Source organism: Dysidea avara, chromosome 5, assembly GCF_963678975.1.
Source record: "Dysidea avara chromosome 5, odDysAvar1.4, whole genome shotgun sequence".
Classification (NCBI taxonomy): Eukaryota; Metazoa; Porifera; class Demospongiae; order Dictyoceratida; family Dysideidae; genus Dysidea; species Dysidea avara.
This window is the reverse complement of record NC_089276.1, coordinates 35,963,449-35,981,523: the sequence shown is the minus strand read 5'-3', so window position 1 is coordinate 35,981,523 and position 18,075 is coordinate 35,963,449. Positions and strand designations below refer to the sequence as shown.

The following is an 18,075-nucleotide window of genomic DNA, read 5'->3' as shown; positions in this document are numbered from 1 at the left end:
TTTTGTTGTAGTATGAAGCCAAGGCCATGGCGGCTGGCATCAGTTGACAGACGAGTTGGCTTGTTAGCATCAAAATAGGATAGGACTGGTGCAGTTGTGAGGGCATCTTTGACTACTTCGATGGCTTGTTGATGATCAGGTGACCATAGGAAGTCGTTCTTGGTGCTGAGGAGTGGTGTGAGTAGTGAGGCTACAGCTTGTGTGCTTGATGACAGCTGATTGACTAAGCCAAAGAATGACCGCAAATCTGTTCGGTTAGTAGGGGTAGGAAACTGAGAGATGTCATCTGTGATGGAACAGTCGACTTGGTAGCCTTGTGCTGACAGGGTGAATCCTGCAAAGGTTACTTCACGCTGATTGAATTTGCACTTCGTTGGGTTTAGGGCTATGTGCTTGTCTGCACAGCGTTGGAGAAATTGCCTAACGTGGGTAGCATGTTGATGTTCGTCACTATCGTAGATGATAATATCGTCAACGACACGGCGAAAACCTGTGAGTCCCGAGAAAGCCTCGGCCATCCGACGATCATAGTGTTCTGATATAGAGGAGACGCCATATGGAGCACGGAGGTACTTAAACCTGCCAAAGGGTGTGATGAAGGTGGTGAGGATTTGGCTATCTTGGTCTAATGGGCACTGATGGTAGCCTTTCATGGCGTCTAATATGATGAATTTCGCGTTGGCGGCTGCAATGTCAGCAATTGCCTGTGCAGGGGTATCTGATTGGTATCGTTCTCTGCGGACGTAATGATTGAGGTGTGAGAGGTCCATACACATTCGGATTCTGTCCGTGTCTTTCTTGGGGGTCACTACTATGGGGGCACACCATTCTGTGGCAGTGGTGACTGGTGCTATGATGTGCTGCGATTGTAGAAGGTCTAATTCCGATTGAAGTTTGTCACGGTAAGCACATGGAATGGACCGTGGTGTGTTGATACAAAAAGGCTTTACATCGTCGGTTAAGGAAATGTGGAACTGCTCGCCTTCCATGCTCCTGATTTGTCCATCAAAGACAGTAGGGTATTCTAATGTGACGTGATCAGCTGTGAGGGGTGCTGTGGGGATGGAGGGGGTTGGTGGCAGAGTCATTTCATGTACTTTTGGATATGTTATGGGGTTAGGATAGCAAGGTGGTAATATTTGGAGGGCCTTGCATGCCGTCCAAGAGAGGAGGGTACCCTGGATGTCTGGGTAAATGTGTACATCTTCAAGGTGTTCTGATTGTCCAAGGCGGAATTTGACTGGAAGCTTTCCTAATGGGAACATCTTGGCTCCATTTACTGCTTTGGGGATCACATTAGAAGGTGCAAGGGTGATGATGTGTTCATTGAGGTGAACGAGTATCTCTTTCCCAGCTGCTGAGATATCAGCACCAGAATCAGGGAGAGCTTTACAGTAATAAGACCATTTGCAGAAGTGATTGTTAACTGTGATTAATGGAGCTGTATCAGAGGAAGCCACGTGGCGAATGTTAGATAGTCTTCTGGGGTGAGGCGTGGTGGCTGGGGCGGTAAAAGGACCATGGTGCCTAGCCTTGCTTCGGCAAACCTTTGCAAAATGGCCAACTTTTTGTCAGTTAAAGCAGGTTTGATTGTAAGCTGGGCACTGGGTCGGGCAGGCTGGGTGGGTTGGAGCACCACAGCCTTGACATGTGGATGTTGGAGGACGAGGGTGCTGGTCTTGTGGCTTGCGGAGTGCAGCTACTTCAGGGTTGTAGTTGTGTAGGTGAGCACGCTGTTTCTTGGCAGCTTCCTGTGCTTGACATTTGCTGACTGCCTTAGCTAAGGTAAGGTCAGCTTCTTGTAAAAGGTCTTCGGTGGTATCTGCATCTAGCAGCCCATCAATGATCTGGTCGCGAATGTTTTTTGCTAGTGCAGGCATCTGAACAGAAGTTGCACGTCTTTACGAGTTTGCGAAGGGACACGAGAAAGTCATCAAACGACTCGCCCACTTGTTGTGTGCGTTTACGGAAGTGTCTTCGTTCAACCGTTTCATTGACGTGACCATCTACGTAGCGTTTAACGACGCGAATTACGGATGCGACATTTCCATTTTCTTCCTCGGTTAACCCAAGGTTTTGTACGATCGATAGGGTGTCACGAGAGAAGCATAGCATAAGGGCTTGTACCTGTTTTTGTACGTTTTCATCGGCCAGGCCGGACAGGCTACAGTAAGACTCCCATTGTGTCATCCACGCCGCGAAGTCGGTCCCACGGTCCACTGACAGGTCCAGCTTGGGAAGGTCTCCTTGGCGGAAGGTGAATGGCATAGTGTCTGTTAGGGAATAAAATGGCGACAAAAAACACAACGTGAACAATAATTTCGTAACCTTTCTGGGTGCCTCTTGCCGGCACTAGGGAACCTTAAGGACGGTCGGTCAGACAAAAAACGATCGTTAAGGTTAGGATTCTGACTCTGCTCGGAGCGCCATGTATGAACTCAATAATGATTACACACACACGTGATACAAAGTGTGCAACAACTGGAATATTATCCTACACCGAGGGCCAGCTGGTATGGTGGTTGGAAAAGCTTCAAGAGTACCAGTTTTCAATCATGCATCGCCCTGGAAAGAAGCATGGTAATGCAGATGCCCTGTCAAGGCTGCCATGCAAGCAGTGTGGTAGAGCCTCACACTATGATAACACTACAGTAGCTCTGTTAGCATCCAACGGTTTAACATTTGGGTACTCATCTGATCAACTAAGGGACATGCAAATGCATGACAACTACATTGGTCAAGTATTGAGATGGAAAGAACAGGGAGAGCAACCGCCTCCTGATTTTGTGAAGACCCAGCCAGTACCACTTCGCCATCTCATACAACAATGGGAGCAATTAGTTGTGAACAATGGAATATTATATAGGCAATATGTACAGCCAAGAGCAGTTCAAGATTATCTGCAACTAGTAGTGCCTACGGAGATGAGAGAAAGTATCTTAGACAACTGCATGAAGGAGTTGCCAGTGGACACTTGGGTCAAGACAAAACCTTTCATTGGCTTAAAGAAAAGTATTATTGGCCAGGACATTTCAATGATGTGAGACATTGGTGTCAGACATGTGCTACTTGCGCAACCAGGAAGTCACCTACTCATACAGCACGATCCCCTCTTGGTACAATCACAGCCAATTATCCTACTCGAATAATGGCAGTAGATCTGCTTAGCCCTCTGCCTGAGAGTGAGAAAGGGAATACCTACTAACATCACGGTTGTTGGTGATTATTTTTCACGATGGATGGAAGCCATCCCCATCCCTAACCAAGAATCCTGTACTCTGGCAGACAGACTTGTGGATGAAGTTTTTATGTGGTTTTCTGCCCCAGAACAACTTCATTCTGATCAAGGACGGCAGTTCAAATCGCAATTGCTGAATGAAGTATGCAAGCTTTTGCATGTAAATAAGACACGCACTACTCCGTACCATCCACAAAGTGATGGGCTTGTGGAACAGTTCAATAGGACATTGATATCCATGTTAGCATCATGTGCTAAGGAAAATCCGCTGGACTGAGAGACCCATATATGGAAAGATTGTATGGCCTATAACACAAGTATACAAGCCTCCACAGGGTATACACCCTTCTATTTGATGTTTGGCCACCAAGCAAGAATACCAGCAGATGTAATGTTTGGAACACCACCATCCACAGCTGAATCCGTCCATGAATATGCTGCAACATTGCGAAGGCAAATGGAGAAGTCTTATGACTTGGCTAGACATCATTCACTTTCAAAACAGCTAAGACAAAAAGAGTTATATGACAGGAAGGTTCATGGTAAGCCTTACAAGCAGGGTGATTTTGTCTGGCTTAATACACCCATGGGCAGGAAGGGACCAAGTAAAAACTTCACCCATGGGCTGGCCCTTAAAAAGTAGTAAAAAAACTATCAGATGCCACGTATCGGATTGAGCAGTTGAAAGGAAGACAACACAGAAAAGTTGTACATTTTGACCGACTAAAGTTGTGCCCAAAGAATATTCGTTTAGATGATGAGCAAATAGCAGAGGAGGAGACCTCTTTGCTGGAGCCCACCATGTCAACTGAGATGCATCTACCTGTAGGACATAATTTGCAGATTGTTGATGATGATGATTATATTGACAATACAATTGTTACAACACCAAACATAAGTGTGGATACATCATCACAGGCAGAACCAACAATGTCTTCAGCAAGTAGGTATCCAAGATGAGAACATCGAGTACCCTCCAGGTTTAATGACTATGTACCATTAAATTGTGTTTCAGACGAGACGTCTGCTTAGAAGATAGGGGTGATGTAGCACATGTACAGACCTTATGAACACATGCTTGCACACACACACAATGTAACCATCAACACATGTAGTAGTGATAGCTTATATAAGGTTTCTTGTGGTTGTACTAAGTCAGTTGTTGTACATATTTGAAGATGAATGGTGGTTACCTTGTACTTAAGATACAGTGTCACATTGGCAACTATAGCTACGTAGGTTTCACAAAATAGCCATTTTTGGCAGTTTGTATAGACAGTTTAAAAGTTGCCAAATTTGGCTCACAAAATTGCCGTTTTGGGCAATTTTCGGGCAGTCCTAAAGTTGCCAAATCTGGCCCCATAACTATTAAAACATACCTGCTCCTCGCCGCGTTTCTCAGTAGCGAGTCGAAGGCTGCATGATATCAAGACGGAGATAACGCAGGACCGTCAGACTTTGTAGTAAGTATTACTTGTCGTGAATACCAGGCCCGTAGCCAGGGGGGGTTCGGGGGGTTCTGAAGAACCGCCCTCTTGGAAAAAAGGTCCACAATTTCAGTAAAAGGTCCACAATTTTAGCAAAAAGGTCCACAATTTTAGTATACAAGTCCAAATTTTCAGGAGCAAAAGTCCATTAGCTACAGTTTACTAGATACCACTATAATAAGAAGCTAAAATAAGTGCTCCGAGTAACTCATTCAGTGCTTGCATTAAATGCAATGCAAGATCGAGATACTCTAATAGAGCAGTCAACCACTCTAATAGAACAGTCACAATTACATTTTCTTTTAAAAGCTACTTAATTTACATGTAGATTGTCTAAACCGAGCTTTCATTAAAATATAAGATTTTGGTGGACAAGCCCCTCCATGCAGAGCCCACGAATAGCATCCATGCTTCAACTCCATGCAATGTGTAAATTTCATTGTTTAAGACACCCTTTGTTCTGCTACACTGCCCCTGTTGATCATGGCAGAGTGCTCAATCTTTCCCATTCTTATTCATTGTAACATTCCAATATATTATATTTAGACACATGCATGTGCAGATGGTATAATTACAGTAGCAGTAGAGATATTTTTCCAGATATCATTCATACAGCTGGTCTTCAGCTTACCTAAAAAAATTGTTATTTTTATTGACTGAAATGCCACTAGATTCAACCTTTTAGTATCTGTTTTCAAAAAATTTTCTGGGGGGGCATGCCCCCAGACCCCCCTAGATTGGGTGTGCTTCGCACACCCAGTCTCAGTACCTTTATTAATCATCATGCAAGTAAAGGTCCACTTTTGGTCAAAAAGAACCCCCCTTTCAAAATTCCTGGCTACGGGCCTGAATACCGATACGTCTGTGAGTTTTTGAAGTGTCGTCGCTTGTTGCAGTTCTTGTGTAATGTGATATAAAACTAGCGATTCCGGGAGAATTTTAAATAGTTTTTATTTAGCATCGCCTTGTGCAGTACTCCCTGAGGATCTCATAAATACTTACTTTTTATAAAAAATCCGTCATAGGATGGTGGAGTTATAAGCAATTTTGTCCTTGAAAATAGGCAAATTTTCTCAGTATCTTTCTATTGAAAAAAGTCCCAAAAATGGTACAATCGAGCGATCGATTATCGGCCGGGTTGTATGCCAACCAGTTTATTAGTATTATTATTAGCTATATTTGTTACTGTGCAGAAATCAAAAAGATTGTTGTGCACAGGTGTGATCATAATGCATGTTCAGGTTGGTACAAAACTCATCTAAGGTAGGGGAGTGAATTACAAAGGGGGGAGTGTATTCCAGAGTCTGATTGTAGAAGGGAAAAAGGAAAATTTATAAGAGTCATTATTATTATTATTATTATTATTATCAAATTTACCACAATGGAAGGCATACACAAAAGGTAAAGCCTGTACAAGGTGTTAGCCACAAAAAAGAACACTACAACTACAAAAATATACAACAAACAAATAATTACAAAACTGCACAACAATACAAAAACATCAATTAACACACACATAATGGTATAATGAACACCGGAAGAATTTTGGATTTGGATCATTGAGGATAGTTAATGGTACAGAATTCCACAGAAAGACAGTGTTAACAAAGAACGAATAACAACAAGAGTTGATGGTTGACTGTGGTGGGTTTATTGACAAGTGATGACTTCTAATAGATGAAATTGAATTAAATTTGCAGTGACAATTAAACTTGATGGATGTATGTTGGTGATAAATATTATGGAGGAAAGAAATAGAAAGGTGCTGATGTCTTGATTCAAGGGTAGGGAGATTAAGCTGAGAGCAGCAATCACTTGAAGATACAGTCCATGAATTGGTCTATGGACTCCAGCGACTGCCACAAATCCAGCATGCTGCCCTATTTTGCAAAGATTCAAACAATTTAATATCTCCCTTGGTATGTGGAAACCACACAACAGCAACGTACTCCAGAGTCGGGCGTACAACTGCTTTGTACGCCGCACACTTGGCCACACGGCTGCATCCAAACATTGACCGCTGTAAACAGTTTAAGGACTTGGTGGCCTTATTAATTGCATACAGTACCTGCAGTGCTTGGACCAACTCAATTTACCATCAACTAGCACACCAAGGTATTTGACAGGATTGTTCCACAAAATTGATTGACCATTAATACAATAAGTGAAATTAACAGGTTTCCGTTTGTTTGTGATGACCAGTGCTTCACATTTCACAATATTTAATTTCAGCTGCCAACAATTCGTCCAGTTGGAAATTGCAGTCAAATCATCTTGAAGAGCAGAACATTCCTGTTGGGTATTAGCTGGGGCATAAAGCAATACATCATCAGCAAAAAGTTTAATTTTAGAGTTCTTTACGACGGAATCTAGATCATTAACATACAACAGGATAGAGGTGTACCGATAATCGGATCGGCTATAATATCGGCCACCAATATGGTAATTTTTACCAATATCGGTATTGGTACAGAACAGCAGGAGGACCGATATCGCTACCGATATTTATACACTAGCAATAGTTTGTACATAAACGGATTGTGCATCGGTTTTCTACGTTATTCGTGTGGCTCTTTAGTGCCAGTGGCTTATTGTTCTCTCTGAAACAAGCGATACGCTACGAGAAGCCATATAAATACACGCGATTCTACTGTCTGTTGCTGGAAAGCTTATCACAGTCTTTATAAATGAAGTAGTTATAGAGTACCTTGTAATAAAAAGAAGGGTCACAGGATAACGAAGGAAACTTGCTGTACCAGTTTTCTCACAAACCATTAGAATGCAGAGTAATGCAGAAATATCCGTATAAGGCTTCATGGGAGTATACATAAAAATGTTTGTGGGTGCCTAATTGTCTGGATTGCACAATAGAAACCCAAGCTGTATACCACTACAGGCAGAGTATAGCAATGAATACATGCACATGTTGTTGTAGGGTAGGTAAATGTACACCTTTAACTATAATGCAAATATCGGATCGATTATCGGTTATCGGCTTCTTTTGGTGGCATCAATATCGGATATCGGTACATGCCAAAAACCCACATCGGTACACCTCTACAACAGGAACAAGAGAGGGCCTAACACAGTTCCCTGGGTAACCCCAGAAGTAACATTGGCCCAATCAGAATACGCACCATTGATCACCACCCTTTGTTTTCTGTATGTGAGAAAAGATCTTAGCCATGACAGCACCTTTCCATTTATTCCCAAAGAACTCGGTGGGGACTATTCTACGGAACGGAACGGAACGGAACGGAACGGAACGGAATGATGGACTAAACTGCGGAACGGAATGCTTTCTCAGATTGAAGCTTGCAGCTTACCATTGCTGTACAAGTTATCAGTGGCACTTCCAGCAGGTAATCAAACGTACCCCAAGAAAGATAAAACGAATTTAAGGATCGATTGTGGGTTCTTGTTGGTTGTCATCAGTAACGAAGTACTAATTGTGGGAATAGCTGACTCAGTGTGTTCATCTTCGGATATATCAAGTAGGGAACTTAATGCATGACTTGTTTTTACTAGTATGTGAGACTTGACTTTAGAATGTACAGTCTGAGGCCCAGCCTTTCTAATCGGCATAAATCAGTATGTGTATAGCTACACTACAAAGGAAACAAGTATGGTGACAAGCTGATCAACTCAGTCTAAGCAGAATCTAAAGGAATTTTGTGCAGTGTGTGAGGAGCAAACATTCAGATACCTCAAGGAGGCTATATTGTGTGAACATCAATGATTCATTAACAGAGTAGTGGACTATTGTCAGATATCTCAGCCTGAGTACTGAGTTGAATTCTGGATGGGGTCTATTTTACAGAATGGAATGCTTTCTGCATCAACTTGCAACTTGGCTAGCTGCTATCATTGCTGAAATTGCATTTTATCAGTGGAACCTCCAGGAAAATGGAATAGGATAATTATAAAACATTAATTGATTGTTTAGGTAATCATGACTTTATTCAGTCTAATAAACAGAATATATGGTTGATTGAGTGAGGCATCACTTTCAGAATGTTCAGACGACCAGTGATGAGATGCATGAATTCATCGAATTTTTGTTGTGGTTGGAGGCATTAAATATCCAAAAGCAAACTGACTGTATAATATTAATTCACTTTCTTTATATTTTCTCAATTTTGAGCCTGTATACAAATAATTGAATTTTCCTTGTCAATAGAAATCCTAGAATAAGATGGGAGAGAAACTTATCTTTGTTTACCTATACTGTACAACCAAGAGTTCGTAATACTGATTTGTATGGGGGAGAGTGTCTAACTCTCAGTATGGCCTGTACAAACACCCTGCATAAAGTTCACCTTTCATCAAATCAACACCTTTACTGGGGGATAGAAAACTGTTGATTAGTGTTGCTGAAGAAGGTAAAGCCTTTGTTCTGAAATAAGGCCGAGGTGTTACTTTAAGCAGGGTGTTTGGTGAATGCATTCAAGTTAGACACTCTCCACCTTATTATGAACTCTTGGTACAACTTCAAAGGAAAATGAAGAAAACATACAGATGAATCAATAAAATCACTACAGTAAGGTGAATTACAGACTAGTGAGATCTTGGTTAATTAATGACAGTGGTTGGAGATAAGTGTGGTAGCTTCTTGTTCTTGAATATGTTGCAAAGTGGAAGTACAAATCAAAATGGGATATCAATTTCATTATGAAAAATTTGTATACATAAATAATCTAGCATTACTATTTCATTTGTCCTCCACTTAAACATGCTACAACAGTACTAGTGTCAGTACATTGGCAGTGAGTCTACCTTGAAATTTCAACTCTAGAGTAGATCCAACACAAGACAGCCCGCACTGTAACAAATGCATGAGATCCCATTGTAATTTCATGGACCAGCTGGACTGGGAATCACTTGAAAATAGACGAACAAATTTAACCTGTTTTGTTTGAAGTGAAGCATGTGAAATGTTACACTTAAGAAATCCTAGGATTCTTAGGTGGTATGTAATTAATGTGTGTTCCATTTCAGGTCTGACTAGATACATTGAAATTACACACACATCTTGGTCCAAATCATGTTTGCCTGGTGGCTACGGGCATGGTTTCACATGCGGCTTATAATTGAGATTTGGCTGATCTTGGAGTTTTGGCATTTAGCCTGATTCAAGGCTAGCAGTAGACACATCCTTGAATTGTGCAACAGATAAAATCAGCTCACCATTGAATACGGCATTAGTCCACTGCACCAGTTGTTAATATATAAATAACTCCATGCATACACTTCAGTGATGTTTGCAGAATATACCCTCCTTGCGGTCTGCCAAAATATTTGCTCCTCACACACTGCACAAAATTCTTCAAGTTTTAATTCAGCTGGCTCTTTCCTGTTACCAGTATCTTCCTGCTTGCTTTATTTATACACTGACTTATGACTTGAAAGACCGGCCCAGACTGTTTTCTAAAGTCTAAATAAGAAAAACAGCTCACATAAAGTTCCCTTCCGTATGGATGAACATCACTGATACAGCTCATCCCACAATAATACTTCGTTACTAATGACAACCAACAAAAACCCACAATCGATCCGTTAATTCTTTTTATCTTATGTTTAATCACCCACTGGAGATGCCACTGCTAACTTATAAGGGAAGTTTCAGCAACGGTAAGTTGCAAGCTTCAATTTGAGAAAGCGTTCCGTTCCGTGGTTTAGTCCATCATTCCGTTCCGTTCCGTTCCGTTCCGTTCCGTTCCGTAGAATAGTCCCCACCAAAGAACTCAGCTTTAGAAGAAGGCGTTCGTGCGGCACTGAATCAAAAGCCTTGGAAAAATCCAGTAACAAGCAGTGAATAGTACTTCGTTGCTCTAGGCCCAGAGACCAATCGTCAACAGCTTCAGTCAAAAGTGTTACAGTAGATCTCTTGTTCCGAAAACCAGATTGTGAAGGACTGAGCAGATGGTGGTGTTCCAAGGCAGAAACTAAATGACGATGTATTATACGCTCAAAAACTTTCATTATTACTGAAGTAAGACTAATCGGTCGATAATTACAGGGATTATGTTTATCATTACGCTTGTGTATAGGAACAATGTTGCCAGAGACCCAGTCAAAAGGGAGAGTGCCAGTTGATAATGATTTGTTAAACAGATTGCAGAGAGGAACACAAATAAAATCAGCAGCAGTTTTTAATAGAAAAGGAGTAATGTTATCAGGACCACAGCCTTTGCTAATATTGAGTCGGCTCAGTTCAGTGTGGACTAGGGCCGGACCCGCCGATTATGCTCATAATTTTACCTATTATGCTATGCTTCACTGCTCAAAAATTTACCTATTATGCTTAAATTTATGCTCAATACTTACCCATTATGCTCAAATTATGCCCAATTATTTATGCCTCAGTTCTCATGCTCTGCTAATAATTTCCAATTTATGGATAAATAATACGTGGCTGCAGCACAAACTTACTTGTCAAAGTGCATATCACAGAAAAGATCGATATACTCTAATATAACAGTCAGCTATATGATTTTTCTATTAGAGTTATAAACTGTTCTATTACTAGTATTAGAGTATATCGATCTTTCTGTGATAGCTATTTTGATAAGCAAGAATTCATACTATTACACAAATATTCTACCTATCATGCTAGCATTATGCTCAATGCTTTCAGACACCTATTATGCTCATAATTATGCCAGCATAATCGGCGGGTCCCTAGTGTGGATTTAATCTGGTGTAATTTGGATTGAGTCAATAATGGTTGGATGCGGAGAGTCAGGAATTAACGAATCAAAATTTGAAGTATTCTCTTTAGTAAAAACAGAGCAAAAATATTAGAGTCAATCACAGTGACAATCTACGTTGTTTGCAATCTAGCATACAATCTGCTAGGCTTGCCAATGATTTCAGAGTTACACCTGACAGTTCTAGTGGATGCCATTCAAAGTGATAGAGCCACTATACAACAGAAGTTCCCTTCACTTTTCACTGGTTTAGGCACACTTCAGAACAAATATTACATACGATTGAAGCCAGATACCAAACCATTAGCCCTGTCTACTGCCAGACATGTGCCAATTCCACTATGTGCCAAAATGCAAGCAGAGTTAGAGTATATTATGTAAAGCCTGAATGTAATTTCCAAAGTAGACCAACCAACACCGTGGTGTGCGGGCATGGTAGTTGTCCTAAAGAAGGCTGGTAAGGTCTGCATCTGTGTAGACCTTAAACCATTGAATGAAAGCGTGCTGTGGGAGACCCATCCTTTACCTCATGTTGACGAAATCCTTGCGCAATTGAATGAGGCTACCATCTTCAGCAAATTAGATGCCACCAACAGTGATTTTTGGCGAATCCCACTCACAGAACAGTCAAAGCTTCTCACAACATTTATAACCCCATTTGGTCACTACTGTTTTAACAAACTCCCATTCGGGATTACCAGTGCACCAGAGTTTTTCCAGAAACAGATGAGTGTCATACTAGCAGGCCTTGAGGGAGTCCTCTGTTTGATGGATGATATTTTAGTCTTTGGCAAAGATAGTGCGGCGCATGACAAACGATTCTACATGGCCATGAATCAGATCCAACAGGCAGGAGTCACACTCAATGCAGAGAAGTGTGAGTTTTGGATAGACAAGTTTACCTTTTTTGGTCACGTAATAAGCAAGCAGGGTATCTCCCCTGATCCTGATAAACTCAAAGCAATTGCAGAGATACTATCTCCCACTACTGTGAGTGAGCTAAGATGATTTATGAGAATGGCTAACCACTTGGGCAAGTTCACTCCTAGATTGGCCGCCATAAAGCCATTGCGAGAATTGCTCAGTAGGTAAACAAGTGTGGTCATGGGATCCACCCCAAGAAAAAGTGTTTACTAAGATAAAGGAGGAACTTATGCAACCCACAGTTCTCATGACATATGACCCCAGTGCTCCTACAAAGGTCTTAGCTGATGCATCTTCTTATGGGCTGGGAGCAATTTTTCTGCAACAGAGGAATGGTGAGTGGCACCCAATTGTGTATACCTCATGAGCTATGTCAGAGGCAGAGCTGCACTATGCTCAAATAGAAAAGGAGTCTCTAACTACAGTTTGGGCATGTGAAAAAATTTGCCTCTACCGAATCAACCAGACAAATATACAGTCGAACAGCACAAAGATGTAGAACACTTCATATCAGCAATTACTTCACAGCTACCTGCCAGTAGTGAATGGCTCTCTACATTCGCCAAAGCTCAGTCAGAAGACAGAACATGTAGCAAGGTCATTGACTACTGCAAACATGGTTGCCCAAATAAATACAAGGTGCCCACAGACTTGATGGTTTACTGGAAATGTTATGGTCAACTTAGTCTTCACAATGAGCTCCTACTTTTTTGGCAACAGAATAGTGATACCAAGCCACTTACGTAAAGAGATTCTCACCAGAATTCACCTAGGTCATCAAGGGATCCAATGATGTTGACTTAGACTGGTAACTTCTGTCTGGTGGCCAGGAGCATCAAAAAGACATGGAAACATTGATACAAAATTGTCCCAAGTGTTGTAAAATGGCTACACCACGCAAAGAACCATTGATGAGCTCATCCTTACCTGCTCGTCCTTGGGAAACAGTTGCAGCTGACCTATTTGAACTGAATGGCACTTCTTATTTACTGGTTGTTGATTACTTTTCCAGGTTCCCAGAGGTAGTCAAACTAACCAGCACAACTTCCGTAGCTATCATCCGAGCATTAAAGGCCATTTTCTCTCTCGATGGTATATATACCATTTGTTCTTTGCAGTGACAATGGTCCTCAATTTGTGTCTACTGAAATGAAGCAGTTTGCCGAGTCCTACTCCTTTACGCAAATCGTCCAAAGTATCCTCATAGTAATGGGTTTGTGGGGAGAATGGTGCAGACAGTAAAAGGACTTTTGAACAATTCCACAGACACTTATTTGGCTCTACTTAGTTACAGGGCGACACCCATACCATGGTGCAAATTTTCACATGCAGAACTCCTTATGGGGCGAAAAGTAAGAACAGACATACCTCAAGCTTCAGACCAACTCAAACCTACTTGGCCATACATATTTGGCTACTTTTCGAGAAAGAGACAGAGTACAAGCTACAACAGAAGAGACGGTATGACCTGCAACACAGAGTGAAAGATCAAGAACCTTTGGATATTGACGTCCCAGCCTGGCTGACATCAGAACATGCACCAGTTCCGGGCCAAATACAGGATAGCTCTAACCATCCAAGATCCTACATTGTCTCTACACCTACAGGACTCATGAGACACAATAGACAACATTTGAATCAAAGGACAGATGGAAGAGATCAGTCCCCACCAGAGCCTGTGTCAACTGCAGTTCCTCCAAATGAATTTATTATTATTATTATTATTATTATTTAATGGACAATTAAAATACAAAATTGATTAATAGGCCAAAGGCCTTTGACAATGTCCATGTCCAGTTTCTCTCCAATATTGGTCTAGTGAGTGTTTGAAAGAAGATATTGTTTTTGCCAGAACTACTTTGTCAGATAAGTCATTCCATTGTTGGATTATTCTAAAGTTGAAAAAGTGTTGACCAATGCTTCTGCAAATTCTTTGTTTAAAAAGTTTCATTGGATGGCCCCTGGTAACACTGTCTTGTTGTAATGTAAAGATATCTTTTGGGTCAATTTGATAGTATGAGTTTAGTATCTTAAACACTTCAATTAGATCTCCTCTTTGTCGTCTACAAAAAAGTGAGTGCAAATCTAGTTCTTGAAGTCTACCTTCATAAGATAGTGTAGAGATAGATGGTATCAGCTTAGTAGCCCTTCTTTGAACCTTTTCTAGTACGTCAATGTCCTTTGCTAAATGAGGGCTCCAAATTGGGGCACAATACTCTAGGTGCGGTCGAACTAAAGTTTTGTACAGCAGTGTAAATGATGGTGCTGATCTATTCTTGAAACTACGCTTCAGTCTTCCCAATACTTGGTTAGCATTACTTGCAATTTTGTGACAATGAAGACTTGAGCCCATGTCTGGTGTGATCCATACACCTAAATCTCTTTGTTCTGTTGTTAATTCTAGCTGACTATGAGCTCCTGAGGCCTGATCGTACAGGGTGTAGGTGTTGTGGTTTCCTCTACCTAAGTGTATCACGGTGCACTTTAAAGTATTAAACTTCAGTAACCAAAGTCTTGACCAGTTCGAGATAAAATTAAGGTCTTCCTGTAAAATATTGACATCTTGAGGTGTTTGGATAATTCTGTAAAGTTTAGAGTCATCAGCAAACATCTCTAGTGTACTTTGGAGTCCATCAGTTATGTCATTAACATACAGGATAAATAAAAGTGGGCCAAGCACTGACCCTTGTGGTACTCCACTTGTAACATTCACCCATCTAGAACTGCTACCATTAAGAACCACACGTTGTTGTCTACCAATCAAAAAGTTCTTTATCCATGTGAGAAGGTTGCCATTGATACCATAAGATTGTAGTTTACTTATAAGTCGTAAATGTGGGACGGAGTCAAAGGCTTTGGAGTAGTCCAAATAGATAACGTCAACACCAAACCCAGAATCAACAGCAGCAGACCATTTTCTGTGACATTCTAGTAAGTTGGTAAAGCATGATTTAAGTTTCACAAAGCCGTGCTGGTTTGGGTTGAGTACCCTGTGTAGGTCAAGAAAGTCCCACAGTTGTTCCCTTATTATTGATTCAATAAGCTTAACTACTTGTGACGTAAGACTTATTGGTCTGTAATTAGATGGTTGCAATCTACTGCCTTTTTTTAAGAATAGGTGTAACGTGAGCCTTCTTCCAAAGGTCTGGAAGTGTGCCAGAGTTCAATGATTGCTTTGTTAGTAAAAATAAAGGCTTAGCTAAAGAGGCAGCACATGATTTCAGAAAATGAGGATGTAAAACATCAGGGCCAGGGGCCTTGTTTCCGTTCAAGGAAAGTAGTTTGTAAAATATTAATTCTTCTGATATGTTAATGTCTGACAGTGTTTCAGAAATTCGGGTTGAAATGGCTGGAATATAACTTGACTCTTCTAAAGTAAAAGTGGACTTGAAAAAGCTATTTAACTCTTCAGCAGCTTCTGCATCAGATAAAGTTATTGTACCATCAGGTTTTTGCAAATGAGTGATGTCTGATCGATTTTTTTGTTTGCTGTTTATGTAGTGATATAGCACTTTAGGATGAGTCTGTGAAAGTTGAATCAGTTTTGATTCATAACTAGATTGGGAAGATCTTATCATTGATTTGACTGTGTTTCTATGTTGAGCATAGGTTTGATAGTCACTACTAGTCTTGGTGGTTTTCCACTTGTTGAATAATCTTTTCTTATTACAAACAGCGACTGATAATCTTTTGGACCACCAAGAAGGCTTAGCTTTGTTAGCTTTAGAAACTCTAGGAATGTAAATGTCAATAGCTGATGATACAGCTTGAACAAATAAATTGTAGTTATGGTCTATGTCATGACCTTCAAATCTTGACGACCAGTCCATTTCTTTGAAGTAACTGTTCAAGGAATCATAATCCCCTCTAAAATAATTGTAGGACTTAGTGGTTTTACTCCGTTTGTGTATTGCTCCGCAACAAAGTTCCCACATCAAACAATCATGATCACTAGAGCCAAGTGGGGGTAGGTGAACAAGGTTAGCGACATTATCAGGGTCATTTGTTATTATTAAATCTAAAATAGAAGACTTTTGACTAGGATGGTGGCAGGTAGGTTGAGTGGTATGCTGGGATAAAAAGAGTCTTGCATTGCATCCAAAAACTTGGCTGAGAATGATGTAGGGCTACTGGAACAATAATGGTTGACCCATTCTATATCTGGGAGATTGAAGTCGCCAATAAGTAAAAGTTGATTGAAACTTTGCTGAAGGGAGATGGTGTGAATTATGTCTAGGAGCTTAGAGCTGTTTAATTCAGTAGAGGAGGGTGATCTATAAACTAGTCCAACAAGCAGGGTGTTATTGGCAGGTAGAGAGATTAAGCACCATAATGATTCGTCAAAGTTGACTGTTTCAAGCTTTTGGCAAGGTGAGCATATGAGTGATTTGTGGACGTATAGAAGGACTCCACCACCGCGAGAAGCAGATCGGTCATTTCGTAAGATGTTGTAGTTGTCTAGATAGATTTCAGAGTCCTTAATACTACTGTCTAACCAGGTTTCAGTGATGCCAATGATATAGGGATTGTGTTGAGAAACAAGTAACTGAAGTTCACTGAACTTGTTAAAAATACTCCTGGCATTTGTTTGTAAACAAAGGAGAGAGTCAAGGGTAGTCACAGATTCAGTGTTACAATTAGTTGAGGTTGTACCGGGGGAGAATTTTACTCCTCCCTCCGGACAATCAGTCCGTTTTTTATCCAATAAAAATTTCCTTCCTTGTTCATGTCAACTAATTTGCTCCTAAGAAGTTTGTTATCTTTTTGCTGCTGTGGGGTAAGGTCAGGTGTAATGTAGATTTTACGAAAGCTACTTGGAGTAGAGTCATGACGTAAGTGAGTGCAGCAACGTAGAATAGCTGCTTTTTCTTTGTCAGAGTTGACGGTTACTTTTAGGAGCCTGCTTTTGTTGCCCTTCTTTCCTAGTCGTAAAGCATTGTTAATTGTTGCTTTTACACCCAAATGCCGAAAAATATCTGCAGTTTTCTTAATGTCTTGGTGCTTGCGGGCTTCTGCATCATCCCCGGAGGCTTCTTCTAGGTTGTGGACTATCAAGTTAAGTTGTCGTTTACTTCTTTCCTTCTCTTCTGCAAGTACAGAGCTTAGAGCAGTTGAAATATCAGTAGAGCCCTTAACTGGGTGCTGAATAATGTTGGTATTTTGTCGCTGAGAGCCTTCAAAGTTGTCGTTGGTTTCCATTATTATTGGACCTTCTTGTGAAGCTGTTTTGGGCTTGAGACATTCTTTTGCCTGATTGACCACTTCTGTAAATTGATCAACAACTTCCTTTAAGCACAAAGACACACTACTTTGAACAGCTTGGGATAAACTTTCAATTGTACAAGCTTGGCCAATAGCTTTGCTAACAAGTACATCACAGTATTGACAGAACCAGTGTATTTGGTTATACTCACCCACTGTTGTCATCACATTTTCTGGAATCTTTTCACAGGCTGCGCACAAATACATTTCACATTTTTCACACTGGATTAATTGATCAATAGCACTGGTGCATCTATCACAGTACAAGCTTTCCTCCTGTGAGTCGCCATCAGTCTTTCCTCCTTTCTTGGGGTACGGCTCAGCTGAACCTTTTGCCTTAGGGTTCTTATCCTTGTGCCCTTTTGGCATTGTTTCGGAATTCTAAATAATGCTCACCACACGAAAATCGGTGCAAAACCCAATTTACTGAAGGACACAGAATGCAGACATGATT

General features: G+C 40.9%; 3 protein-coding genes and 1 long non-coding RNA gene across 9 annotated transcripts in view; 2 read left to right on the top strand and 2 right to left on the bottom strand.

The window, feature by feature from the left end:
• LOC136256366 (uncharacterized) overlaps nt 1-2,455 on the bottom strand; it is a 44,404-nt gene extending 41,949 nt beyond the window's left edge. For 5 of the 6 annotated variants that reach the window (XR_010701486.1, XR_010701483.1, XR_010701484.1 and 2 more), the window contains exon 1: nt 2,128-2,455. Coding sequence is in view for 1 of the 6 variants with exons in the window: in XM_066049305.1 (XP_065905377.1) it covers nt 2,128-2,268 (141 nt within the window). In the remaining 5 variants the exon portion in view is untranslated. The remainder of the gene's footprint in view (nt 1-2,127) is intronic. The other variant, XR_010701482.1, reaches the window with a different exon arrangement.
• A 2,144-nt stretch (nt 2,456-4,599) lies between these two features.
• The window catches only part of LOC136256238 (uncharacterized), a 32,968-nt gene continuing 19,492 nt past the window's right edge, over nt 4,600-18,075 (top strand). The window contains exon 1 of the mRNA XM_066049171.1: nt 4,600-4,701. The gene's annotated coding sequence lies outside the window, so the exon portion shown is untranslated. The remainder of the gene's footprint in view (nt 4,702-18,075) is intronic.
• LOC136256318 (uncharacterized) lies at nt 7,957-9,314 on the top strand. The gene is made up of 3 exons (XR_010701434.1): nt 7,957-8,087; nt 8,161-8,219; nt 8,274-9,314. It is a non-coding gene; the product is annotated as an uncharacterized lncRNA (long non-coding RNA).
• Nucleotides 14,119-16,189, bottom strand: LOC136255229 (uncharacterized). Its single transcript, XM_066047956.1, has 2 exons — nt 15,721-16,189; nt 14,119-15,287 (listed from the first exon to the last, which is right to left on the bottom strand). The coding sequence occupies exons 1-2, from the start codon at nt 16,187-16,189 to the stop codon at nt 14,119-14,121; spliced, it is 1,638 nt and encodes a 545-aa protein (XP_065904028.1).

Coding starts and splice junctions, on each gene's coding strand:
- LOC136255229 (XM_066047956.1), bottom strand. CDS start 16,189: ATGGACTGGTCGTCAAGATTTGAAGGTCATGACATAGACCATAACTAC. Junction 15,288..15,720: donor TTTTACTTTAGAAGAGTCAA/GTTATATTCCAG, acceptor CCAACTTACTAG/AATGTCACAGAAAATGGTCT.